Source organism: Sminthopsis crassicaudata, chromosome 1 (assembly GCF_048593235.1).
Source record: "Sminthopsis crassicaudata isolate SCR6 chromosome 1, ASM4859323v1, whole genome shotgun sequence".
NCBI classification, from domain to species: domain Eukaryota; kingdom Metazoa; phylum Chordata; class Mammalia; order Dasyuromorphia; family Dasyuridae; genus Sminthopsis; species Sminthopsis crassicaudata.
The window spans coordinates 251,700,802-251,728,418 of NC_133617.1; the positions used below are offsets into that span (position 1 = coordinate 251,700,802).

At 35.6% G+C, this 27,617-nt stretch overlaps 1 protein-coding gene across 2 annotated transcripts in view; it reads left to right on the plus strand.

The window, feature by feature from the left end:
* SPIDR (scaffold protein involved in DNA repair) overlaps nt 1–27,617 on the plus strand; it is a 537,804-nt gene that overhangs the window by 391,675 nt on the left and 118,512 nt on the right. For both annotated transcript variants that reach the window (XM_074277903.1, XM_074277912.1), the window contains one exon: nt 26,695–26,856. In XM_074277903.1, coding sequence (XP_074134004.1) covers nt 26,695–26,856 — 162 coding nt within the window. The remainder of the gene's footprint in view (nt 1–26,694; nt 26,857–27,617) is intronic.

Sequence of the window (27,617 nt, forward strand, 5' to 3'; positions counted from 1 at the left end):
ACAACTCCTTCAGATTCATTACCTGTGGTTCTACTCCTGTATCATTTCAGGTTGTGGGAAGTACAAGTGGAATTTATGGGCTCTCAGCCAGGAGTTATTTGGGTAACAAAGAAGGGGAAAAAATATGATCACTGTTGGCACAGAACTCAAAAGCTATTACTGAATTTCTGGTAGTAAAATGTCTGAGTAAACTCCATCTCCTTTATCCCCCGGCTCTGTCACCTAGAACTGACTTAGAATCTCACTCATGCTATATCTCATCCTGGTACTGTGGATCAATGTCTAGGCCATTCCTAATGAACTGCCAGTTCAGAATAAATTGCTAATTATAAATTCTTTAGGGCAGAGATCTTTCACCCATTCACCCCCGAAGTTCCCAGCTATTGTGGGGTAAGAAAAGAAGGCCTTCAGTAAATTCTTATCAGATATTTTCCTTGTATGATTTCATCTTTGCCTCTCCCTCAGCATTTAGCAGAGTATTCCCATGCATAGAGCAGATTCCTATTAAATGAGTCCACACCAAGTGGTCTCTTAGATTCCTTCCCATTCTCCTACTGTGATTTATTGATCACTAATTAAACCAGAACTGCTAGAGAGCACAGTGGATACAGCTCCAGGCCTAGAGTCAGGAAGACCTGGGTTCAAATGTGACCTCAGACACTTACTATCTGTAAAATCTTAGATGAGTCACTTGAACTTGTTTGCCTCAGTTTCCTTATCTGTAAAATGAGCTGGAGAAGGAAATGGCAACTGATTCCAGTATTTTTGCTAAGAAAACCCCAAATGGGGTCACAAAGAATCGGACACAACTGAAATGACTAAATAACAACAAACAACAAGCAAGATCACATCATTTTGGAGCAGATAGGGGGCACAGTGGATAGCGTGCCAGACGTGGAGTTAGGAAGAATTATCTTCTAATTCTAATCTGGCCTTAGACACTTAACTAGTTGTGTGAACTTGGGCAAGGTACTTAACCCTATTTACCTTGTCTCCTGAACTGTAAAATAAGTGACAGAAGGAAATGTCAAACCTCTCCAGTATTTTTATCAAGAAAATCCTAAACAGGGTCACAAAGAGTTGAACATAGCTGAAAATAAGTGAACTAACCAAACAATAAAGCCACAGTTGCTGACTTTAATAGCAGCTCAGCTTTATATAACTTTCTAATTTACAGAGTGCTTTCCCCCTAATAAATTCAGTATTATATGTGATATTATCATCATATTACCCATAAGAAAATTTGAATATATAGAAGTTAGGTAATTTGCTTAAAATTGCACAGCTAATGGAGAGCAGAAGCAAGACCCAGTTCCCATCCTAGAAGGTTTCTTTTCTCACCTTGCTACTATTGGGCAGTCAGTTTTCCCTTAAGGAAAATGTATACCTCTAATCACAGAGGAAGGCTGTGTGAGGATCATATGGGCAGTTCCGGAAGGCATGTGGGAGACCAGGGAGTCCAGCTCCCTGAGTGTTCAAGAACTTAAAAAAAGTTTTTATTTCAAATTTTGAATTAAAGTTCTCTGATTCCAGAGCCAGGGTCTTTTCCTCATTAGAACAGCAAAATCCATAATTTCTACTGGGAAAACACACTTACAGTGCATATTCTTCTGAGTCCTCACACATCCAGTTCTTCTCAACCAACACCTACAGGCACTGTAAATACAAAAATGAAAACAAACAAACACAAACCAGTTTGATGATGCCTTGAGCTCCAGGTGTGGCATCAGGAAGACCTGAGTTCAACTGAAGCCTCAGACACATACTCAAGGCAAGCCACTTACCCTCTGTTTGCCTTAGGTTCCTTAATTGTAAAAATAGATAAATAATGGCACCATCTCCAGGGTCATCATGAGGATAGAAAGAGAGAATATTTTTAGAGTATTAAATACAGTACTTAATGTATAATAGATGCTTAATAAATGATTCTCTTCCCATCCCTTTTCTTCTTCTTTCCTTCTCTCCCTCTCTTCCTCAAGAAGTTTTCATTCAGCCTATATATTAGTCTGCAGTCATTACCATTCTTCATATGGATAGAGAGCCATATATTATTTTAAGAACACCAATCAAAGCACCCTACACAAATTCTAAACTTTTAAAAATATATTATGTTTCTCATGCTTGAAAAATCAGGGCCCAAGCAACCTGCCATCAGAACCAGTTTAAAAGAGGCAATGTTTTAGTGGTTAAGAGACAGTCAGAAGACCTGAGTTCAAATGTAATGCCAGTTTATTACAGGGACCATGAACTAATCCTCTCATTCTTCTTAAGATTTCTTTTCTTCATCCATGAACTCCTGGCACTGCTGACCTCCTAGGGTTGCTGGGAGGGAAGTGCTTTGTATACTTCAAAGTGCTGTATAAATAGGATTTGTTATTATAGTAAAATACAAGTGCAGTTCACTTATTTTTTCTTGGCCCTTTTTCTTTTAAGAACAATAACTTAAATTTAAGTTCAGGGAGATGCTTATCATACCCACAATACTATTTGCTCCTTCTTTAAAGACCTAGCTTGCAAAAGGATGTGGAAAGGGTAGTTTAAAAAAATCTCAGCTGTGCAGTAGTTAAACGAAACAAATAGCATGCCATTTTCCAAAAATAAAATGTGTGAGTGTAGAAAAGGCATGTCTCAGGTTTTTTTTGGCATCCTTTAGTTGTCAGTTTAAGCCAAGACAGATTGTTATTCCTTCCTGCTCACTGATATTAGAAAGTTTACATGTAATATTGCCTCTCTTTTCCTTTTATTATTTTTGGGGGTTGCAAAGAGAAAATACGAATTTTTAAAAAGAATAAAAACACATTGTCTGTGCAGTGGATATTGTCCTGTTAACATCACATTGAGTTAAAAAGATAAACAACAGGATTAACTGTTTACTTTAAGTGAGCAGAAGTCTGGTTGTTTTTCAGAAGAAGAACACAATGTACTGTTGTATCTGGTTTCCAGAGTTGGTGTTTATCATAATTCCTCGCACTGTGGTTGGTAGAGTTCTGGAAAGGATCTCTGCCCCACCCACTTTGACTCTTTCTCTCTTCTCTCTCTGTCCTCTCTCTCTCTCTCTTCTCTCTCTCTCTCTCCTCTCTCTCTTCTCTCTCTACCTCTCTCTCCCTCTCTCTCTCTCTCTCTCTCTCTCTCTCTCTCTCCCTCTCTCTCATCTCTCTCTCTCTCTTCTCTCTCTCTCTCTTCCCCCCTCTCTCTCTTCTTCTTCTCTCTCTCTCTCTCTCTCTATCTCTTTCTCTCTCCCTCCTCCTTCCCTCCCTCCTTCTTTCTTTTCCTTCCTTCTCTCTCTTTTTTCTCTTCTCTTTTCTCATCTCTTCTCTCCCTTCCTGTCTCTCTGTCTCTTTTCTCTCTCCTTTGCTCCTCTTTCTTTATTCCCTCCCCTTTTCTCTAACTTCATCTTCCTACCCATTCTCTTTTTTTTCCTCTTTTTTTCTTTCCTTCATCCTTTCTGTTCCTTCTCTCCCTTCCTCTTATTTGGATTTTCAAGAAAAAGCTTGTGAGGTTGAAAGATGTCCTTTTGTGATCCTGTGCAGCCCATTAAGTTGACACTGACCTAGAATAAAACATTCAGGGGCTGATTCCGGGAATTCTTGATAGGCTGCTAAGAACTGCTACCATAACTCTTGTAAACAATTCCCATCCCATTTGTTCCCCCTTGTCTCTCTCTCTCTGTCTCTCTTTCCCTTTCTCACTATCTCCATCTGTCTCTGTACTGTATCTCTCTGTCTCTTTCCCTTTCTCACTATCTCCATCTGTCTCTGTATGTGTCTCTCTTCTCTTCTTCTCTGTCCTCTCTCTCCTCAGTCTCTCTTGACGCTTCTCTCCTCTCTCTCTCTCTCCTCTGGTTCTCACTTTTCTCTCTTCTCATCAGCTGGTCTCTCATCCCTATCGTCTCCTCTCTCAGCTCTCTCCTCTCTCCTCTCTCTCTCTCTCTCTCTCTCTCTCTCCTCCTTCTCTCTCTCTCTCTTCTATCTCTCCTCTTCCCTTATCTCTCTCTCTCTCTCTCACTCTCTGTCTCTCGTCTTGTTCTTACTTCTCTCTCTCTCTCTCTGTCTCCTCTGTCTCTGTCTCTCTCTATTGTTCTTACTTTCTCTCTCTCTCTCTCCTTTGTTTAATCTCTCCTCTCTCTCTCCTTTGCTCGCTCTCTCTTTCTTACTCTCTCCCTCTTCTCTCTCTCCTCTCTCTCTCTCTCTCTCTCTTCTCCTCTATCTCCCTCTCTCTCTCTCTCTCTCTCTCTCTCTCTCTCTCTCTCTCTCTCTTCTCCCTCTCTCTCTCTCTCTCTCTCTCTCTCTCTCTCTCTCTCTCTCTCTCTCTCTCTCTCTCTGTCTCTTAGTTTCTCTCTCTCCCCCTCTGTCCCTCCCTCCCTCCTACTCTCATCCCTCTTAAACTTTAAGGAGGAATTGAGTTGTAGCCTTGCAGCACTCCCCTGCAAGCTGTCGGTTTTGTTTTCCCTCTGTCATTTTTTCTGCTGCCTTTACAGATGAATAATAGGTGTATTTTTAGACATTTTTAATTGTTCTGTTGTTGGCCTAATGGACATTAAAACAAAAGAAGGGGAAAAATTCTTGCAGACAAATAGCCATATATTCATCCTTTTTATATTTCTGTGATGATACAAATGTGTTTGAATAACGAATCTCTTATTTATTTACCTTTAACTTGTTGAGAATGAATCTTAGAATCAGCCTTTAACCTGTGCTAATGTGGGAATTGCTTAGAAAAGGGGTAGCTTTCATTTGGCAACAGTTCAGGTAAATTCTTCCCATAGACCAGGCCGTATCCTTAGTGCTTACCAATGCTATGTTGTGGAAGGGAAGGCCATGACGGGTTACCTCCCAGTTGCTAAAAAATGAGTTAATTCTGCTGTAATTCTATGGTTTCTCTAATAACATTTTCCTTGAAATTTTTATGTACTATGCTAGAGCTGAGGAATCACTAAGTGTTTTTATAAGCTGTTTACTTCCAACTCCAAAGAGGTGCTTTATCCTACAAAAATGCACTCTAGTAGCTAGATGATGAGCTCAACATCATGAGGTGATCACAAGTTCCCATTTTACATGTGACAAGAACATTTTCTGTACTGATCTCATAATGATCTCAATCACTTTTTATTTTAGGATCTCAAAGCACTTGAAAACAAGCAGGTTCAAGAAGACTCTGATTTGGGAGGTTGAGATTTGTATAGTGTCCAACAAAGAATAAATCCAAAGTACAGGAATGCCTTGTTATCTTGTAAACTAAATATGTTAGCAGCAAGATAAATTTGCCCAGGAATTATAAAGTTGTGATAAAATCTCCTTTACCTAGGATAAAATTTATTCCAATTTAAATGAAAGCACTTGCAGGAACACCATTCCTAAAAGGGGTTCAGTTGCCTGACCCAAATATCAGGTACATGAGTAACAAGTTTTTGTCCTATTGATGTATCCAGGAATTTCTGTTTTGGAGTAGCATGGAGTTCTTCTGAGGCTGACCCCTGTTCTAACCGCTAACATCATACTTCCTCTCTGTGAGACATTTGGGTTTTTGCTGTCCTAGCATTTGGCTTAGTGGTTCATTGCTAAGAATAGCATTCTATGTCACTCTCGTGCCAGGGAAGGATAGCCACCAACAGTCCTTGGTGCCTAACTGAAAGTCACCTGTAACCTAAGCTTGTTAATTTGGCATTATTGAATTTACATTTAACAGTCTGTTAAATGTAATAAAAATAATGTTGACTGTTGAGAGAAAAACAAAGACATACCATATCTTCTTCAAAGGCAGAAGCTCAGACTAGTTAATAACTGATTCATATACCATCACAAAGCAATAATCCTTATAGCAATAAGAGGTGGAAAGAACTTTGGAATCAAAATCAGAGGAGAGCTAGAATCTCAGTTTTGTGGCTTTTTACCTGTGTAACCCTAGTCATATAACTTCCTCTCTGTGTTTTAGTTTGTTCATATATAAAAATGAGAGATTTGTACTAAACAACCTCATAAATAAAATGCCCACATCTAATGGCTTGATCCTATATAATTAAAAATTTGAATCTTTTCAATCAATATTTATTAAAATCTTAAGTCATGTCACTTTTTATACAAAAAGTGAAATAATCCCTACACTCAAAGAATGTGCAGTCTGTTGTGAGACATAACATATAGATAGATATAAATATATATACACATGAAAATATATACAGAATATGTGCATTATAAACTGGATAGATAGCATTAGTAATTAGGGGCAGAGAAGAAGGAATCAAAATCTTTATGTAGAATTCAGTATTTTAGTTGTACCTAAAGGAATTAATGGAGTCTGATATATGGAGGTATTATCATGTGAGAGGCAGGTGGTACAGTGGATAAAGCATCAGATCTGGAGACTGAAAAATTTGAGTTCAAATCCAGCCTCAGACATTCACTAGCTGTGTGATCCTAGGCAAGCCACTTTAACCACTATTTGCCTCAATTTCCTCATCTATAAAATGGGGATATTAATAATATTTACCTCCAGAAATTGTCATAAGAAACAAATCAGATAACAATTGTAAAGCACCTGGCACATTTCCTGGCACAGAGTAAGTGCTATATAAATGTTAGCTATCACTATTATTATCATTATTAAATATAATAATAATTGTGAAGCACTTAATATAGTGCCTGGCATATATTAAGGATTATATAAATGTTAGCTAGTATTTTTCTTTTGATAGTTATCCATATTCAATCATTTCCCACGTCTTCTACATTCTATCTTTATAATTACCATCTCTACCATTCATCTCTCTTCATGATCCCTTACATAGTGCATCATTACTTCTCACTTATACTATTTCAATAGCTTTCCAATTTGTTGCTCTTCCCTCATTCTCTCCATCAAAATTATCCTCCAAACAACTGCCAAAATTGCTACATAAGCACTGGTCAAGTTCACTGCTTATTCAGACCTCTTTAGTGGTTCATCTTCTAGGATGAAAAAAAAATTCTCCAATGTGGTATCTAAAGTTATCCACAAACAGAAGATTTTTCAAAGGTCAATGATAAATAATAATAAAGATATCTTTAAAAAATAAAGTTATTCATAATCTGGCTGTTGACTACCTTCCTAAACTTATTTTACATGACTCTACAACCTTCATGATTTGACCAAACTGTCTTTCTCAGTGTTCTTTAAAATCAGTGCTCTCCCTCCTCGACAGGCTGTCCCACTCCCCAGACTTGCAATGTATTCCCTCTCACCTCCCTCTCTGCCTTCTTTCAAGACTCAGCTCATTCATCACCTTCTCTATGAACTCTCTTTTGCTCTTCCCTAATTAGCTCTTTTTCTTTCCTCACATTATCTGGCCTTTTTTTTTTTTTTTTTTTTTAATTCCTCAGCAGAGGGAAGACTTCTTGGAGACAAGAAGTGGACCCTGCATTTGTCTTTGGGTCACAGATACCTAGAATAGTGATAAGTGGTAGAGTATGGAAACAGAGACAACTTCTTTCTCAAGGGGCTTTGGATCCATGCTATGTTGATTGGTTGGTTATTAAGCTTCATTCTTGAAAACAACCAAAATTATGTTACTATGTTGGAGACAAGGTATATTATATCCAATTGTAGTTGATCAGACCAATAGGAGTTCAGAAAGTCCTAACCACAAATTGGGCACAAATACTCCCTATGAACATTTGGAGCGGAGATGTCTCTACTCTTGCACCTCTTATGTTTTTTTCAAGTAATTCTGTTTTGTTCACTGAGTGCCTTCTTTGATGTGGCCGTGCCATACTGGGCATTCCTATGCCAGTATCTCCTGTGTCCACATTCTTCAGATAGACCTCAAGAGTATACCTGTATTGCTTCTTCTGACATTCGTGTGAATGCTTACCTTGTGTGAGTTCTTTGTAAAATAGTCTTTTAGGCAAAAATATACCTGGCATTCAAAAACATGGCCTAGCCCATCATAGTTACTTTCTCTGCGGTCAAGTTTGAATTCTTGGCAGTTTAGTTCACAAAAGGACCTGAGTGTCTGGTACCTTATCTTGCCCAGGTGATTTGTGCCATATGAGCAATGATTACAGAAACTGGGAATTTAACACTTCCTAGCTGTGTGACCCTGAGCAAGTCACTTAACCGCAATTGCCTCAGCCAAAAAAAAAAAAAAAGAGAGAGAGAGAGAGAGAGAGAGAGAGAGAGAGAGAGAGAGAGAGAGAGAGAGAGAGAGAAGGAAGGAGAAATAGGGAGAGGGAGGGAGGGAGGGAGGGAGGAAAGAAGGAAGGAAGGAAGGAAGGAAGGAAGGAAGGAAGGAAGGAAGGAAGGAAGGAAGGAAGGGGGAATGTTTGCTCTGGAGAAGTGAAGATTCAGAAATAGCTGTGGTTGTCTTCAAGCATTTGAATAGCTGTTTTATAGAAGAAGAGTCAAGGCTTATTCTGTTTGTCTCTCAAGGGAGCAAAGGATGGAATTTTCAAAGAAGCCAATTTAGGCTTGATATAAGTAATATCTTCTATCTTAAAATATCTACAAATGAATCAGCTATCCCTGGAGGCAGTAAATGCTCTCTCTTTCAGGAGATATTCATGAAAGACTGGGTGATTACATATTAGAGGTGTTATGGAAATTATTCTTCAGGTATGATTTTAAACTAGATAGATGTAGAGAAGATTTCTGGTTCCAGAATTCTGGAAAATTGGCTTGTAGCCTTATCCTTGGCTGAGAACTGGCATTGAAATATCCCGTATGGCCTCTTAAGCTTGCAGTACATTAACTTTGCTAGTTGGTTGAGGGATTGCTTAGTGAATCTAATAAAGAGTGTATTCTGCCAAATCATGTATTTTCATTACGAGTATCATTTTGGGGGCAGAATAGAAAATTAAGAAATGCTACACACGTTTATCTTGTGTATGCTTATAAAATGAGATGTGGAGGGGTGGGGTTTCAGTTCTAAATTCTGTGATTATTTGTGCCATTACCCAATCCAGAAGAAGCCTAGAGATTTAGAAGCCAAAGTTTAAGAAGGGGCCAAGATTACACAGTGTTTACTGGCAGTGCTGGAATTTAATGCAAAGTCCTTAACTTCTCCTTACATGCTATTGCTGCTGCCTTGCACTGGGAATGTTGAATTTGGAATCAGAGTTCAAATCATATTGTGTGACTCTGGGCTTATAATTTAACTTTTCTGGGTCTTAGTTTTCTCATCTCTGAAATGATAAGATCAGTTGAGATCCCTCTAAGATTCTACCCAGCCCTATATTCTGTAGTAATAACAGTAATGATAATAACAACTAGTATTTAGATGTCACTTTAAAATTTGCAAAGCACTTTAGATACATTTTTCTCATTTGATTCTGAGAACTCCAAGAAATAAGTTCTGCTATTATCCCCATTTCATAGATGAGGCCACAGAATTAAATAACTTAGCCAGTATCAGAATTAATAAATGTCTGAAGCAGAAGTTTAACCAAGTTCAACTCTCTATCTGGGTGTCTCTCACCATGTGTACTATTATCCAGCTGCTTCTTCACTAGACCCTAGCTCATGGATTTAGAGCTGAAAAGGATTCACTTTACAGATGAGGTGAGTCCTAGACAGGTTTAATGCGTAGCCCAAAAATCATATATATAATCTGTATCCAAGACCTCTTGGATCCAGCATTTTTTTCCCACTGTACTACTTGCCTATAGAGGGCTTCCTGAAGCAATTCTTATTGCTTCTACCCTGGAAATGATATACCTAACACTTTAATTTTTGAGTACCTATCTATAAACTGGAAAATGGCATCATCTATTTGGCTTTCTCCTGTGAATGCCAGTGTTTTTATAAGTTACTGGTAATCTTTGAAAAAAGTCACAGAAGGAATAGTGTAGTAGTATTTGTAGCTAGTTGAATAGAGGCCTTCAAAACTAAAACAACAACAAAGAAACATTTTTAAAGTATGTGACTGGGTAAATAAAGAAGTTTAGCTGATGATAATGACTAACATCTTTCAAAGGCTGAATTCAAACCCTGGTTTTTTTCTAACTCTTAAGTTGATTACTCTTTTCATTATCTCACACTGTCTCTCTCTTCTTATAGCCCAGTAGGGATTTAAGGCATAAAAAGGCAATCACAAGAGAAAGTAGGGAAAGTATTCTATGTGTATGACTTGATTTGGGAAACCTGAGATTATCACAGCCCCCTTGAAACAGCTCCAGGTTATAGGTGGTGGTTTTTCTTCCCATTTCTATCTCCCACTCTGTGTGATGTATGTTTTTATAATGATTAACAAATAAATATTTAATAGAGCTCTGAAAATTAGAAGTAGCTCAGTTCCATAGGACCTGAAAGAACCAAATTAAATTCTTAAGAATTCAGTCTTAAAGTTAAAAGAATTTTAAAATAAATCAGAAATGCAATCCATTTTTACTTGTGTCATTTTTAAAGTCTGTAATTCCATGGACCTACAAGTAAAAAAGTTTCTGAGCACATATTTCCATGAAATATTTATCTACTTACTTGTAAATTATATACATATACTACCCATTAAAAATATGTACATTATAACCATACAAAAAAATAAAAATGAAAAATATGAGATAAATATGAAATAGAATTTCATATTTTTCTAAAAGTATTCAAGTATCCTGTTCTCGTTACTATGTAATTAATGATTATTTATTATTAAGGATAAAATATTCTGGGGCCAGATAGCAGAGTAAAGGCAGGGACTCTCCAAGCCCTGCCCAAAACTGTTCAAAATTCCTTTTCATAATGACTCTAAACACATTTTAGAGCTTCAGAACACAAAATGACAGAGTGGAACATTTTCCAGCCAAAGTCACCAGGAAAGGTCTTTGGCACCAGGATGAGGGTTCAGCATGCAGTCCTGATACAGACCATACTAGTGCAGCCCCAGCCCTAACCCCAGCTCTGGCTCAGGCACAAAGAAAGCAGGCCTTAGGCCTCTGAATCAGCAGCTGTAGTAGCAGCAGCTTCTGAAGTCACTTTACTAACACTGAGGAAGGACTCTGGTCCTTTAGCACACTAGAGCTCATAGCCACTGTAGAGCAGGAACAGTTCCAGGACAGAAAAGAGTGCTGGTGGTAGGATTCCTAGAAGGATCTCTGAAAACAATTGCATATAACCTCTGACGTTTGGCACAGTGCAGGCTTTACCCTGTAAACTTAGCCCTACTTTGACAAAGACTTAAAATCCAAGTAATAAACTGGGAAAATGAGCAAAGAACACAGATTCAGACCATAGAAAGTTACTATGGTGATAAGAAGTACACACTTAGAAGATGACAAAGTCAAAGCTCCTACATCAAAAGCCTTAAAGATAAACAAGAATTGGCCACAGGCCATGAAAGAGTTCAATGAAAATCAAGTAAGAGAGATAGAAGAAAAATTGGGAAGAGAATTGAGAATGGTGCAAAAAGTTAATGAAGGGAAGAATGCCTTAAAGAGCAAAATTGGCCGAATGGAAAAAGATTACAAAAGCTCACTGAGGCAGACAACTCCTTGAAAATTAGAATTGTGCCAGTGGAAGTTAATGACTTTATAGAAATCAGGAAATAATTTTAAAAAATCAAAATAATGAAAAATATAGAAAACAATGTAAAATATAAAATGACCTGGAAAATAGATCCAGGAGAGATAATTTTAAAATTATTGATCTATCTGAAAAACCATGATCAAAAATAGAGCATAGACATCATCTTTCAAGAAATTGTCAAGGAAAATTGTTCTGATATTCTAGAAATAGAGAACTAAATAGAAATTGAAAGAATCAACTGATCACCTCCCGAAAGAGATCAAAAAAATTAAAACTCCCAGAAATATTATTGCCAAACTCCAGAACTTTCAGGTCAAGGAGAAAATATTGCAAGCATCCAGAAAGAAATGATCCAAGGAAGGTGGAAACACAGTCAGGATACACAAGATTTAGAAGTTTCTATATTAAAGGATTGGTGTGTTTGAAATATGATATTCCTGAGAGCAATGGAAATAGGAAGAATTACTTACCCAGCAAAACTGAGTGTAATCCATCAGGGAAAAAAGTGGACATACATCAAAATAAGAGGTCTTTTAAGCATTCATGATAAAAAGACCAGATCTGAGTGGAAAATTTGATTTTCAAATGCAGAACTCAAGAGAAGCATAAAGAGGTAATCAGGAAACAGATATTGTAAAGGATTTAATAAGTTTGTCTGTTTACATTCCTAAATGGGAGGATGATATTTGTAACTTGTGGGCTAATTGGCTGTGAGTGACTTTGCTATTCTATTCTCAGCAATACAATAATCCAAAACTATCCTAATGAGCTTGTGATGAAAACCCAGAGAAATAACTGATTATGTCTGAATACAGATTGAAGCATCCTTTTTTTTTTTTCTTTTTTGAGGTGTTTTTTTTTTGTTTTGTTTTGTTTTTTGTTTTGTTTTTGGAGGGGGGAAGGAGGAATCTGTTTTCTTTCACAACATGACTGTTATGGAAATATTTTGCATAACTTCACATGTGCCTTAATGACAGGTGGAGGTGGGGAGGAAAGGAAAAAATCTGGAATTCAAAGCTTTAAAAACAAATGTAAAAAAATGTTTTACATGTAACTGTGGAAAATAAAAAATTAAATATTTTTAAAAGAATGAAATATATTGAATGCTATGGTTGAATATGCTTCATTATTTTTGAAAATCTTGATTTATTATTTTGTGTTGCTGTGTTTTATAGTGCAGGTTATAAGTTTTGTTTACTTCAATTCTTAATTTTAATGAATGCCATAGTAGAAAAAGATGCTTCACAAAGATATATAAATACCAACAAAAGAAGTATAGCCTTGGTTATTCTTATTAAAGCATGACATTCATTTTATGCAAAAGTTTCAATGAGATTCAGCTACCTGATGTTATTGCAAACCAATTGGAAAGTGTTATATTTTTAATAAGTAAGTTCAAAACTCACTGATCCACTTTTTCTGGAAGATTTTAAACAGATTAGAATATTTTGTTTATGGTGTTTTAAGTATATATGGAGTAGAGTTTTTATTGATGACATATTATTTTTAGTCATTTGGACAGGTAAAGCAGATATCCAAAAGGGGAAGTGGTCAACAGTAGCAAGGTGGGTCAAGAAGGTTGAGAAAAGGCAAATAAGAAATCACTGGTAACTAGGAAGAGAGCATTTTCAATTGAATAGGAATCATGGATAAAGAGGAAATTGAGAGGATGGAAGATTCAAAGATAGTACCATCTTGAAAGTTGGAAAGAGTAGTGACTTTGGAAGGAAGGTTAATGAGATGAGAGCTGTACTTCCAATTAACATCTGTCCATGTCTGAGAATTTAGCATGAGCTTTTTGTTACAGTTGTCTAAGTAGGATTAGGTTGTGATCTCCTTGAAGAATGGACACCATTGAGGACCAGAGGTAGAAAGTTTTTAGTTATATCATAAAGAGCGTGATAAATTGATTGTTGTACATAAGGGTATACATGATCCATCTTTCCATCCTTCAATTGGTTCATCAAATATCTCTCAGTATCATGGCACAGCCCTCACTTTGCTATAAGCCAGAAGTTCTTAAATTTTTTTGGTGCTGTGGGTCCCTTGGCAATCTGCTAAAGCCCATAGAGCTCTTCTTAGAATATTTCTTGGATACATTCAAGACTGAAGGAAATGCTAAATTTCAGTTTGACATTAGTGAAAATAAAGATGTAATTTTTTTTTCATTCAAGAGACCCTCAAAAATCTATTCTTGGACCTTTGTGGACCCAGATTGTTTTAATCTATTGATATTCTTTCTTCCCTGTGATTTGAAAGTATATGAAGGCTGATCCAGCTTCTTGATGATATAATAGTACTCTTTTAAAGTCTGCATAGAATCCTGGTTTTAGGTTTTAGTTCTTTATCCATATGTTGGACATGTTTTGACAATTTTATCGGTAGGTTGTGAACTTTAGAGAAAAACTGTGTCTGATTCCATAAGATTTCTGGCTTGGACAAGGTGACCTCCAAGATCCCTTTCAGCACTAGATTCTGCAAATAATTGGGCTATGACCCATCTACTTCTAAACTAGATGAGAGGACTTCCTGAGTCTGCTGTTATTGGTTCTACTCTTAATTACTACATGATTGACCTAGCTCATTATCTGTGTTATCTGTGACCACAGGCAAGGAATAGACCTGGAAGGAACCTGAGATACTATTTAGTCCAGCCTCCTAATTTTACAGATGAAAAAAAAATGGGGCCTCATAAAGTTATATAAAGATATATATTAACAGAAGTTAATGATTTGCCTAAGTGCTCATCGGGAATAAGTGGGAGAGACGGATTTCCTGTCTAGGTTCCAATTCCAAATCTATCCGTCTTCCCAGTTCCTCACTTGTAAAATAGGGATTATAATAATTATACTACTCACCAATGCATGGCACTATTGTAGGGGAAGTACTTTGTTAACCATAAGGCATTATAGAAATGGGCATTGATTTTTTTTAGTAACCAATCAGCAAGCATTTATTAAAACACCTACAATGTGCTAAGTACAAAAACTGATTCAGCCGAATCCCTCAAGAACCTTGCATTCTTTTGAGGAATATAATATAGCATGTTCACAGATAAGTAATTATAGGATGTAAACCAAAAAAATACAGTTATTTTAAGTTGGGAGAAGAATAGTCTATTTCTGTATTTCTATTATGCCTGAGTGCTTTATTTTGATTTTTAGTTTTGATTTTGGTATTACAAAGCCTGTAATACTTTTTTTTTCCTATTAAAAATTGATATTATAGTAGCTAACATTTATATAACACTTATTATGTACCAGCTCTGTTCTAAGCACTTAATAATTATCTCATTTTATCCTCACAATGAACTTAATAGGTGCAATGATCATCCCCATTTTACAGATGAGAAAACTGAGGATCACTCAGCAAGTAAAAATTTGAAGCTGGCTATGAATTCCTCCAGGCCCAGTGTTCAGGATCCACTGAACCACTTAGCTGCCCCGAGAAAGAAATGTCAAATACAGAGAAGAAAAAAAATATGCAAGGGCCATATTTAAAAAAACAAAACAAAACAAAACAAAAAGACTGTTGTATCTTTTTTTGAGATAAAAAAGTGTTTAACTTGCCTATTTTTACAATTGAATAGAGAATGTAGCCCTTAATTCATTAAGTAAAATAAACACTAAAGATATATGTACTTCATTGACAGGCTGCGTGGTTTGGTGGTAAGATCCCTGGACCTGACACTTAGCAAGTCACAACTTCTCAGCCTCTTTTCCCCCATAAAATGAGGATGATTCTATCTCTGATACTTATCTGAAGGGTTGTTGTCAATATCAAATAAGATGATATATGAGAAGCCCGCATATCAATGAACAGACATAAAGTAACTATAAAAGGGAGGGAGAGGCAAAGTCTGGTTTAGTAGGTTTTGAGGTTAGTGTTAGCCAAAGGTCACACCCTGCTGTTTTCTTAGCCTAAGAAAACAGGCCCTTTGAAAATTGATTACCTGATTAACCACTGTTCACCAGTCTTCCACTACTCTGATATTAATTTCAGAGAGGTTCTGTTCATTGGATTAAGCAGAAGGGTGTCTGTTACTCTCCAGCAATCAAATTGAGGTATAGATTCAACTCTAAGGCTTTGTATCCCCTATCCCTGACCAAAAGGAACTCATTCTGCTTTCTTCCATTGTCATATTCTCTCTCCATGTCTCTGTCTCTGTCTGCCTCTCTCCCTTTTCCCCTCCCCCACCCTCTCTCTCTCCCTTCTTTCCTTCCTCTTTTTCTCTTTCTCTCTGTCTGTATGTGCTGCTTTTGTGTGCATGTGTCTGGGGAAGTTATGGTAGTATTTATCTATTTAGTTTATGACCCCTCATAGTTAATAATCAGTAAACATTTATTACTCTCTCACCATGTGCTAGGCCATGTGCTAAACACCCAAGATACAAATTAGGAAAAGAAAGACAGATCCTGCCTCCAGGAGTTTACCTGATCTGTTGGAGGAAGGGAAGGCACAAAAGGAAGCTAAGACAGACTTCTTGGGGATAAGAGTTGGTCTTATGCAGACTTCATATCTGATCAGATATCCTAAAAATCATTTTACTTCATCTTTTTTGCTATAGGGTCAACATAATATGTAGTTTTTTGTTTCCCAAATTTCCTTCTTTTACATTTCAAGATAAAATTTTATCCCACATGAGGAAGTGGTATTTTACTTCCAAGGATGAGATTTTAAATTGCAGCATTCCTTTGGAGAATTGAGGTCAAAGTATCCATAACATTAAAAAGGAAAGAAAATGTTCTTTCATGGTCTGTCTTATTACCTAGTTACTGGTTCTGAATTCCAAAGTGTTATTCAGTTAACTAATGGGAAGATACCATTACCTAAGTATTGTGTTTATAATTATAAAGAAAGAGAGAAAGAACATGAGGGAAATATTGCTGTATGGGTGTTATGTGTAAAGCAAGGAAATAGGCCCAGTAGTGAGAAATGGTTCTTTTGTTAACCCCTAGTCTGTCTGGTCTCCCCTCTGAAATTTCTTTCCTTGTTCTAGGATTGTTGCCCACTTTGTTTTATTTGCCAGGCTCTCAAAGACTTCCAATCATGTGGTTGCTGTTTATACTTCTATCCTACAGAAGACTCGCTGCTATGTCAGTGTCTCCTGTGTCCTCCGTTCACTTCCCACTTTGATCTTAAAATTTTGTCTGACAGAGCCAGACTAAAATGCCACCTTTGGCACTACCTATGGCCAGAGACTTAGCATCTTGCTCTTTCCAATCATAGTCCTTGGCTGACACTTCCAGGTCTTGCTCTACACTTAAATGTCGAAGAGGTCATCATTTTTAGCTGTCACTGGGAAGCACCCCCAGTAAGTGGTTGTCCCTCCTCCAGGGACAGAACAGACATCCTTCAGGAGTGGAAAAGGCTTAGCTGGCACAGAAGGACTGGGGGAAGGGTGCAGGAGAGTGGAGAGATGGGCTCTCCAAGGGGAGTATTCAAAATAATTTGTGTTTCATTGCACATGGAATCATATATGGAGATTATCTCTGGGGATACAGGAAAAACAAGCTGTTGAACCAGCCCTCCTCTGCTCAGATCTGTGGCTCCAGCTCTGATTTAAAGAGATACAGCTGTGTCCAATAAGCTGGAGGCCGTCCTCATTTGCATTGGGAAATGGATTGACTTTTGTATGTGTGTTACTGATAAGTTAAATCCAGTTTGGGTGGCGTCCTGAAGGTCGAAGTTTCAATCCAGTTGTACCAGTAGGAGTGAGAGACTCCACCTCAAGACTTGACCTGACAAGTTCCGGAATTAGAACTGTGTAGGCAGAAAGCTGGGCTTCTGATGATTGAATTGGGGGGCAAAAGAGGGTAGGAGAAGGAACCGGGTAGTTAGTGCATGCATTCTGCATGTCTAGATATGGGGGGGGGGGGAGGAAGAGAGAGAATGAGAGAGAGAGACATAGAAAGAGAAAGAGACAGACAGAGGGAGAGGGGGGGGAGAGAGAGAGAGAGAGAGAGAGAGAGAGAGAGAGAGAGAGAGAGAGAGAGAGAGAGAGAGAGAGAGAGAGAGAGAGGAGAGGGAGGGAGGGAGGGAGGGAGGGAGAGAGAGAGAGAGAGATGGAGAGAGAGAGAGAGAGAGAGAGAGAGAGAGAGAGAGAGAGAGAGAGAGAGAGAGAGAGAGAGAGAGAGAGAGAGAGAGAGAGAGAGAAGGAGAAAGAGAGAGAGAGATGGAGGGAGAGAGAGAGAGAAAGGGAGGGAGAAAGAGAGAGAGAGAGATGGAGAGAGAAAGAGGGAGAGAGAGAGAGAGAGACAGAGGGGAAGAGAGAGAGACAGAGGGGAAGAGGGAGAGACAGACAGACAAATAGAGGGAAAGACGGAGAGAAACAGACAGGCAGAGGGAAAGAGAGAGAGAAAGACAGATAGAGACAGAGAGATAAGGGATCCTCTCCCTAGGGTAAAACAACGATAAAAAGCACCCTTTCTTAGTTATCTAAGATAAAAGCTAAGCAGATGTCAGGGTTTAAAAAAAAAAACAAAAAAAAAAAACCAAGCAAACTAGATATAGTTTCCTTCCCACTCCTCCCAACAAATTTCACTAAAAAGAAAATCTTGTCTTCTAATTGATTTTTATAAAAATAAATTCAAGAAGATATATATGTAAATACATATGTATTTTATAAACATATATCTTCTATATATGTGAATAAACTAAAAATCTATGATGATGGTCCTAATAAACATCTTATTTTCAGCTTTGTGTTCCTAATCTTAAACATAATAGGTACTTAGTAAAGGCATACTTTAATTCAATTAATTAATTCAATTTAGTTCAATACTCATTTGGGAGTAGTATAAGTCAATGAATTATTCTTAAAGAAAACAAATACAATTTCATTTTAGGTTACATTCTTGTTTTCATTTCTCATCTTCTAAACTAACAGCATTTTGGATGGAAGTAGTTAGTAGGGATGGTGGGATTACCTATGGTTCATTAGGTTAACTTGATGAAGATAATCATTTAACCCGCTTCAGTATAATCCAGAAAAAAAACAGCAAATTCACTTGTATTCTCTTTTGAGAATGATCATGTATATCCTATATTATATATATATATATAAACACATTAAAGTGAATTTGTACATCCCATCAGTTATGATATGAGGAAAGAAAAGTAACTGTTCAAACCAATTATTTTTTATTGAAATTAAAATTACCAAGAACTTTAACAAACAAAAATATCTCAGTATACAAAAAGAAATATAAAAAGAAGTGTGTAAATGAAATGGAGCTATTATAGACAGATTTTTTTTTAAGTACACACTAAATTTAATCAGTAACAAAAATTCTTTGCTCATTTGTGTCTTTTTTTCTGTACTTCCTTCTCTTTTTATCTGTAATTCACTTCAATTCTAACACACATAAATATGTCTGGAAATTTGTTTAACAAATTTTTTTGAGTGCCAATTGCATTCGAGCCATAGCAAAGTGTATTAGGCACAGTCCCTGCCTTCAGGAACCTAGGATTCTAAATATTAACTATATGGAACAGTGCTAACTTTTGGTTCATTCCCATTCATGACTATAATAAAACTAATAAAACCTTTCCAGACTTTGAAATGGAACTTCGCAGCTAGTCCTAGTCATCTAATAAAACTATTCTTACTGACTTGTGATAAGAGCATTTCTTTTTCTTTTTATTAGTTCACAGGTACAGTTTTCTTTAGATAACAGCCTATAATACATAATCTATTATGTCATTTATTATTTTAAGATAGATTTTAAATATGTTTTTTTGAAAACTGAAGTTTGGGCCCAATATTTGCTACACAAGTAACTTTCTTGTTACAGGAAGTTAATGTAGACTCTCAAAAGGACCAAGCCAGATGGCTACAATATAACTGCTATTTACAGTTTAAACTATGAAATGATATTCTGAAACAATAATGGCTATTAATTAATATTTATATAGTGCTTACTGTATATTAAATTCCTTGATAATTATTTTGCAATCATCTCATTTGATCGTCACAATAACCCTGGTATGCTATTATACCCATTTTACAGATGAAGAAACAGAGGCAAACAGAGGTAAAGTGTCAGGGTCACACAATTAAAATGTCTCTGAGGCTAGATTTGAACCCACATCTTCCTGATTTCAGACCTGGCAGGCTATCCACTACATCACCTCGTGGCCTAAAGTTATCTCCAAATATATCGTTATTATTTTTAAATTATATCATTGCTATCATTAACTCTTTGAATGCCTACTTTTTGCAACAGATTGACAAGTACTATAAGGGTTTATTGAATGAGAAGAAAATTCTTATTACAATTTTTTTCCCTGAGGGAATTGGGGTTAAGTGACTTGCCCAGGGTCACACAGCCAGGCAATGTTAAGTGTCTGAGGCCAGATTTGAACTCGGGTCCTTCTGACTTCAGGGCTGATGTTCTATCCACTGCATCACCTAGCTTCCCCAAAAATTCTTATTATAATTTAATTTAATATTAAAACTAAACAAACAAGTATATAAAATTCAAGAGCATTCCGTTGGTTTTGTATCTCAAAGACACAGATTATTCTGCTTATTTTGCTCTTCATTATTTTGTGCAAGTCTATCCATGTTTTTCCAAGATCACTGAATTCATTATTTCTTATATCATAGTACTAATGCATCATAATCATATACCACAACTTGTTCAGCCATTCTCCAATTGATGGTTATATCCTTGTAATTTCTAGTTCTTAGCTACAACAACTATTATATTTTTAAAGTATTTGGAATTTTAGTGTGCTTTTAAAAGTTAAATACTTTAAAGTTTCAGCAGTCTCATTCAGTATTAAGATTGCTTCTAACTCTATACAATTGCAAAACTTCCACAAAGATGGCTCTTGTGACCTGCTGTGGTCAGAAAAATCATGTAAACTGAATGGTAAGCCATTATGTTTAGACTTGAAGCTTTCCCCCTTGCTATCTGAACTGCCAGAACTTCAGGTTATTACCTATATCAGTAAGGAATCAGACTAGGTCTTTTACTGGTCTATATAATGTTATGTATTTTTAAAAATATAACATCTATACCCATTAAATTACCATCTCATTATTTTCCTCTTTTAAAAAAAAGAAATTCATAACACTGATAAATGTCTCTATGTATTTCTAAGCCTAAAGGTGAGTTTTATTACATTTACTGTTGTACATTGCTGAAAAAAAGGAGGAGCTCTTCTGAGTCAGTAAAATACTGAACTAAAATTTAGGTTTCTTATCACTCAAATCTTTGTATATTTGACTAGAAGAAAATTAACAAAATACATTTCTTAGATAAAGGAAATATGTCTGTAACAATTACATAATGGAATTATTTACAAAAAGGAGGAAAATTTCAATGATAAATGTTATTTGACTTAAATGAATCTCTGCAGAACTCCTTAAAGTATATTTGGTGAACCAATAACTTTTAGAAACAAGGAAAGAAAATGGAAATTTTAAATAACCTTATAGAGATTATGATGTCATAATTAATTTGAAGGTACCTGTGAAAACCCTAAACTCAGTTTTTCTATTTCCATTTTACTAAGAAAATCAGTAATGTGATGCTTATTTTTCTTAATTAATATTTTTTTTTATTTTATAATTATAACTTTTTTTGACAGTACATATGCATGGATAATTTTTTACAACATTATCCCTTGCACTCTCTTCTGTTCTGATTTTTCCCTTCCTTCCTTCCACCCCTTCCCCTAGATGGCAGGCAGTCTTATACATGTTAGATATGTTATAGTATATCCTAGATACAGTATAGGTGTACAGAACCGAATTTTTTGTTGCACATGAAGAATTGGATTCAGAAGGTAAAAATAACCTGGGAAGAAAAACAAAAATGCAAACAGTTTACACTCATTTCCCAGTGTTCCTTCTCTGGGTGTAGCTGATTCTGTCCATCATTGATCAAATGGAACTGAATTAGATCTTCTCTTTGTTGAAGATATCCACTTCCATCAGAATACATCATCATACAGTATCGTTGTTGAAGTGTATAATGATCTCCTAGTTCTGCTCATTTCACTCAGCAATGTGATGCTTATTTTAAAGATTATTATAGTTATATAGACAAACATATATATATATATATATATATATATATATATATAATATAGTGACTGTATATAAACTACTTAATCACAGTTAAATAATATAGTGATAGCATTGTTGAACATTGTTGCTAATTATGTCATAAGAACTAATAACATTTCTTTATAACTATTTTCTTTCAATAGTTATTTTATTTTTTCAATTACATGTAAAGTTAGTTTTCAACATTCATTTTTGTAAGATTTTGAGTTCCAAATGTTCTTTATCTCCTTCCTCTCTAAGACAGCAAGCAATCCGATATAGTTTATATATGTATAACTATTTTAAATATATTTCCATATTTGTCATGATGTATAATTACTTTTTGTAAGAAAGGGAACCACTAGGTCAGAATGCAAAAACTTCCCATATCAGTTGAAGTGATACATTAATCAGTAATTGAAGTTTGGAGATTTAAAGCTACAAATTAAGAGGAAAAAACAATTATTAAAAATGGAGACTATTCATTTTCTATGATTCCCAAAGAAAAACTATATCTGAGATAGTTGTCAGAATTTTTTTTTAATTATATAGAATTTATAAAGAAACATAGATCTGGAAGGTAACTTAGACATCTCTTGCAGTGACCTTATTTTTGTTTTTGTTCATTCGTTTCAGTCATGTACAACTCTTTATATCCCCATTTGGGATTTTCTTGGCAGAGTTACTGAAATGGTTTGCCATTTCCTTCTCCAACTCACTTTACAGATGAGGAAACCGAGGCAAATAGGGTTAAATGATTTATACATGTCTAAGGTCAGCCAACTTGGTCTCTCATGGATTGAGTCTGTTGTATGTATTGATGGCAATTATATACTAAGAAACAATATGTTCCTGAAATAAATCCATTCATCTCTGCATTTTAGAATCACTTGCCTCCTTCAGAACTCAGTTCAAGGTCACATCCTACATAAAGCCTATTCAGGTCCCTCCCAGTACTAGTGCCTTCCCTTCAAATTATCCTGTATTTATGTTTTTTTATGTGTGTAGGTGTGTGAATATGGGTGTGAGTTTGTATCTATACACACACACACACACACACACACACACACATAGACATAGATATGTTTGTATAGATACAGATTGATTGATTTGATGTTCACTTTTATGTATATATTCTGTTTTCTATATTAGAATTTAAGTTCTTTAAGAGTAGGGACCATTTCATTTTTCTCTTTGAATCCTTAATGAATATCATAGAGTCTAGCACATAGTAAGCACTTCATGCCTACTGATTGATTATGAAGCATTGAAAATACAAAGAAAAAACATTGAAAAAACAGCCCTTATCATTCAGGAGCCAATAAGCTCTCCTATAAAAAGTTTTGTCTCTCATTGTCCCAAACATTGAACTTCAGGAGACTATTCCTACCAACACTATCAATACCCCCACCCTTTTCAGCTTCTTAAGTTGGTTTGTCCTTTGGGCTAGTGTTTTGATAATGAATCTCTCAGCCCTAGATGAGGCTCATTCTTTGGCAGCAGACATTTGCAGTCTGTTACTGAGACATTGTTGAAGCCTTCCCAATTTGGTGTTACCTGTGATATTTATGCTCCAAAAACTCAGCATCTCTTCCAGTCAGTTCAAAGCATCCAACAAGAACTTTAGTGGAGAAACATTACAAAATATTGAGGCAAATATGTTCATTTAATGAAGAGACTTAGTTATCTTTCCCAAGAGACATTGTGGGATTATCTGATTAAGAGCTAGAAGTAACATAAGAGATCAATATCTAGAGACATCTATTCATCATCTTTTATTATGTCAATAAACCCATTTGCTATCCAATAAAACTAATGGACCCTCTCTGAAAATAATGTATGAAACAAAAATACTAAGGATTACAAAGGATTACATACTGAAATAATTATTTGAAAAACAGAATTTTCAAGTTCACAGATCCCAAGTCCAAGCATCCTTAATCTAGTCCAATCCTTTTATTTATAGAAGAGGAAGCCCAGAGAGGTTGTATCTCCCAACAGTCAACCAACAAGCTTTTATGAAGCACTTATCATGTACCTGGAATTATGAAAGTCTCTAGAGACATAATGACAAAAGTGAAATAGTTCCTTCCCTCAAAGAGCTTATGTTATGGGAGAGGTTACAATGTTGTAAATATATACAAATTAAGAGCAAATAGAATCTCATACCAATACCAAGAGAATATAAGCTTGGGAGGGCAAGAATTATATAGTTATCTGTGCCAGAATGTTCTACTTTCTCATCTTCACTGGCTACCCAATTAAAATATCATCTTCTACAGGAAGCCTTCTTAAACATCCTAGTGCCTTCCTAATGGTTTAGAAAAAACAATTTTCTAAATTTTTACATCCAAGGGTTCTGATAAAGGCCTCATTTCTAAAATAAAGAATTGACTCATTTATAAGAATACAAGCCAATTGATAAATGGTCAAAGGTAACGAACATCAAATTTCAGATGAAGAAATAAAACCATTTCTAGTCATATGAAAAAATGCTCTAAATCACTATCGATCAGAGAAATGCAAATTAAAACAACTCTGAGGTACCTAATCATTCTGGATGCCCAAAGGGCTATCAAACTGTGCATACCCTTTGTTCCAGCAGTGTGTCTACTGGGTCTGTATCCCAAAGAGATCATAAAGAAGGGAAAGGGACCCACACATGCAAAAATGTTTGTGGCAGCCCTTTTTATAGTGGCAAGAAACTGGAAACTGAGTGGCTGCCCATCATTTGAGGAATGGCAGTGAATAAGTTACAGCCATGTAATGGGATATTATTTTTTTATAAGAAATTATATACAGGCTAATTTCAGAAAAGCCTAGAAAGACTTTTATGAACTGTGTGAGGTGAACAGAACTAAGAGAAAATTATACACAGCCACATGATTATGTGATAATCAACTGTGATGGACTTGGCTTTTTCAGGCCAATTCCAATGGACTTGTGATGGTGAGAGCCATCTGCATACAGAAGGATGACAATGGAAAGTGAATGTGTATCACAACATTGTATTTTCACCTTTTTTATTGCTGTTTACTTGCTTTTTTCCCTCTTTCTTATTTTTTTCCTTTTTAATATGATTTTTCTTGTGCAGCATGATAAATGTGGAAATATATATAGTATAATTTGCACATGTTTAACATATATTGGATTGCTAGGGGAGAGAGTGGGAAGAAGGGAGGGAGAAAAATTTGGAATACAAGAATTTGCAAGGGTGAATGTTGAAAATTATCTTTGCGTATATTTTGAAAATAAAACGCTATTGGTAAAAAAACATAAAGAATAAATAATTTTATATTTATCTTGTATATGACTTGTTTGTACATATTTGTGAGCTCCTCAAAGGAAAGGCCTGTTTTTTGCTTCTTATTGTATTTACAATGCTTAGCACAATAACTGACCTGTATTAGGCACTTATAAATGATTCTTGACTGACTGACTGACTGATTTATATATTTAACAAATGACTTGAATTATGTAAAGTCATGTGGGTATAGCAGTGGAACCTTCTGAATCCAAATACAGTATTCTTTCCACTGTTTCCTCTGGGACTTCCAATCCAAAATTAACAAATTTCACTTAATTTTATATCTCTTGGTCTTATATGTTCCTTCCATCTTTGTGTTCTCACTGAGACTTGGACTTCCCCATCCAATGACTCTGCATCCTTTGACTGTCCTTCCCACCACTGGTTGCATGATCCCTCTGAGCTCCTGACTCACTGGTCCTTGAGAAGGAGTGATAATACTCCTCATCCCCCATGGCCATTTTCAGATTCTTCCTCTTTAGCCATGACTCAGCAACTTCTCCTTTGAAGTTTACTTTTATCTTGATTTATCACCCAGTACAAATCCACATAACTCTTAGATCCATTCTCTCTCAAAACTGCCTTGTATTAATTTTCTGAATGTTATATATACACATATATGTATATGTTTACATTGTCAATCTCATTTGAAGGTCAGCTTGTTGAAGATTGAGAGTATTTTATTTCTCATTATATCCTAGCCCCGTTCTTGGCATATATAATATTTTCCTTTCTGTTTCTTTTGTTTCCTTCTGTGATAACTAAAATTTTATACAGTGTATTTACTCAGGAAATAATGTTAACTGGTGAATTAATATGTAAATTTGAACAAGAAACAACCCTCAAAATTAGAGCATGGTGGTTGAATTATTTTATTATTTTTCTTTTCTTTTCTTTTATATCACAATCTCTCTTCTTTATATCACAGTTTTGGGGAAGGAGAGAGGAGATAACCTTTCCCAATTCTAGATTGAACTCTCCTTTTTGACCAAAAACCCCAAAACAAACAACAATTAAAAATTAAAAAAAAAAAACTCTTAAGGAGAAACTGTCTCAACAGTTAGTATATCTGTTATTCTTTGACTTCTGCTATAAGAGAGAGGTATGTTTCATTATCTTTTCTCCAGGACCACTGATTTTTCTGTTCTTTAGAGTTTAGCTTCTTTTTTGGTCATTTCTCCATTTACATTTGTAGTCTTTCTTTGTGTAAATTATTTTCTTGTTTCTACTTATTCTTCTTTGTATCTATTCATGTCAATCTTTCCTTCTCCTAGAATTCTTCATATTTTTTAGTTCTCATTGCACAGTGAGATTCCATTATATTCCTTGCTATAGTCTTTCAGTCATCCAGTAAACAGTAAAGGGACACCCACTCTGTTTCCAGTTCTTTGCTAGGGAACATGCAATAGATAGTTTGGTATATATTTGACCTCTTTGATTCTTCCTTTCATTGGACATTCCTGTGAAATTTTTTTCAGTTTTTCAAAAATAGCACAAAATATATTTTTTTCATCATAAATCCATCATGGATGGACCAACAGCTATAATATTGGATCTGGGTACTAAAGTTATAGTCCCCTTTTCTTTTCTTTTTTTTTTACACTATATAGGGGGGAAAAAATGGGTAGTTTCATCCTAAAATAGCAAAACAGTTCCTATTTAGTTTTGTATTTGATAAGCCAAATTCAAAATCAAAACTCAAAGTATAATAGGTTGAGCTATAGATTTTGCCTTGTTTATTTAGAATATTTATACTTACAAAAAACCAAAGGTAAATGCTGAAAATTATTAACTCCCAACATTTGGGACTAAAATAGAAAATGGAAATTTTGTTTTGTAGATGCTGTCTTCTTGTCCAAGATGCTTATGGAATATTCAGTGAAATACATTTGGAATCTTCCTGTTTTCCTCCAGAGGATTTTGCTCAGCCCAGCAGAGAATGGGAAGGAAAATCCTGTCTCCTAGAAGGAATGAAGATTTCACAGAGGACTACCAGAGGAAGGTTAGAATATTCTTTGAAGGGGTTGACTTCTCTCCATAATTATTGGCACTCTTTTTATCTTTAGATTTATTTCTAAGAAGAGACAAAAAAAATTGACACAATTCAATACACTAAATATCTATGAGGTATCAACTGGCCTAGAGCACTTTGTCAAGCCTTGAGGGAGATATAAGAGAAACAAGAAAAAAAATCCCGTGCCTTAACGGAAACTTATGCATAGCATTTAGTCATGATTTGTGACTGGCTTTAATAGAAAATAAGATATAGAAGATCATTTCTAGCAGAGGGATTAGAGAAACCCCTATATAAAAGAGACAGCATTTGAGGGAATTCTTGAAGAATGAAAGGATTTTCAATGCATAGATGTAGATGGAAGAAGAGGAAGAGTAGTTGGATGAATTGCATGAAGGGGACCCACTTGGTATGGCATTACATAAGATTAATGTCTTATCTTCCTTTTTTAAAAAAATGTTTTTCGAGGATTACTCTAAAATTCATCTGCCTTATCATCTAAGTTTATGATAATCTCTGAGAGGGAAAAAAAGAAACAGTTATAAATATATGACATTTTGCTTTTGAAGAAGCTGACATTAGCTCTCTATATAGTGTTCATATTTAGCATAGAAATCATTAGTAATTATATATTTGTAGCTAACATTTCTCCTGGATTTAACAGAGAACAATATTTCATGTTTGGCATATAGTAAATACTTAATAGATAGGGATTTTTAATTTTTTTTCATTAAGTTACAGGCCTTATC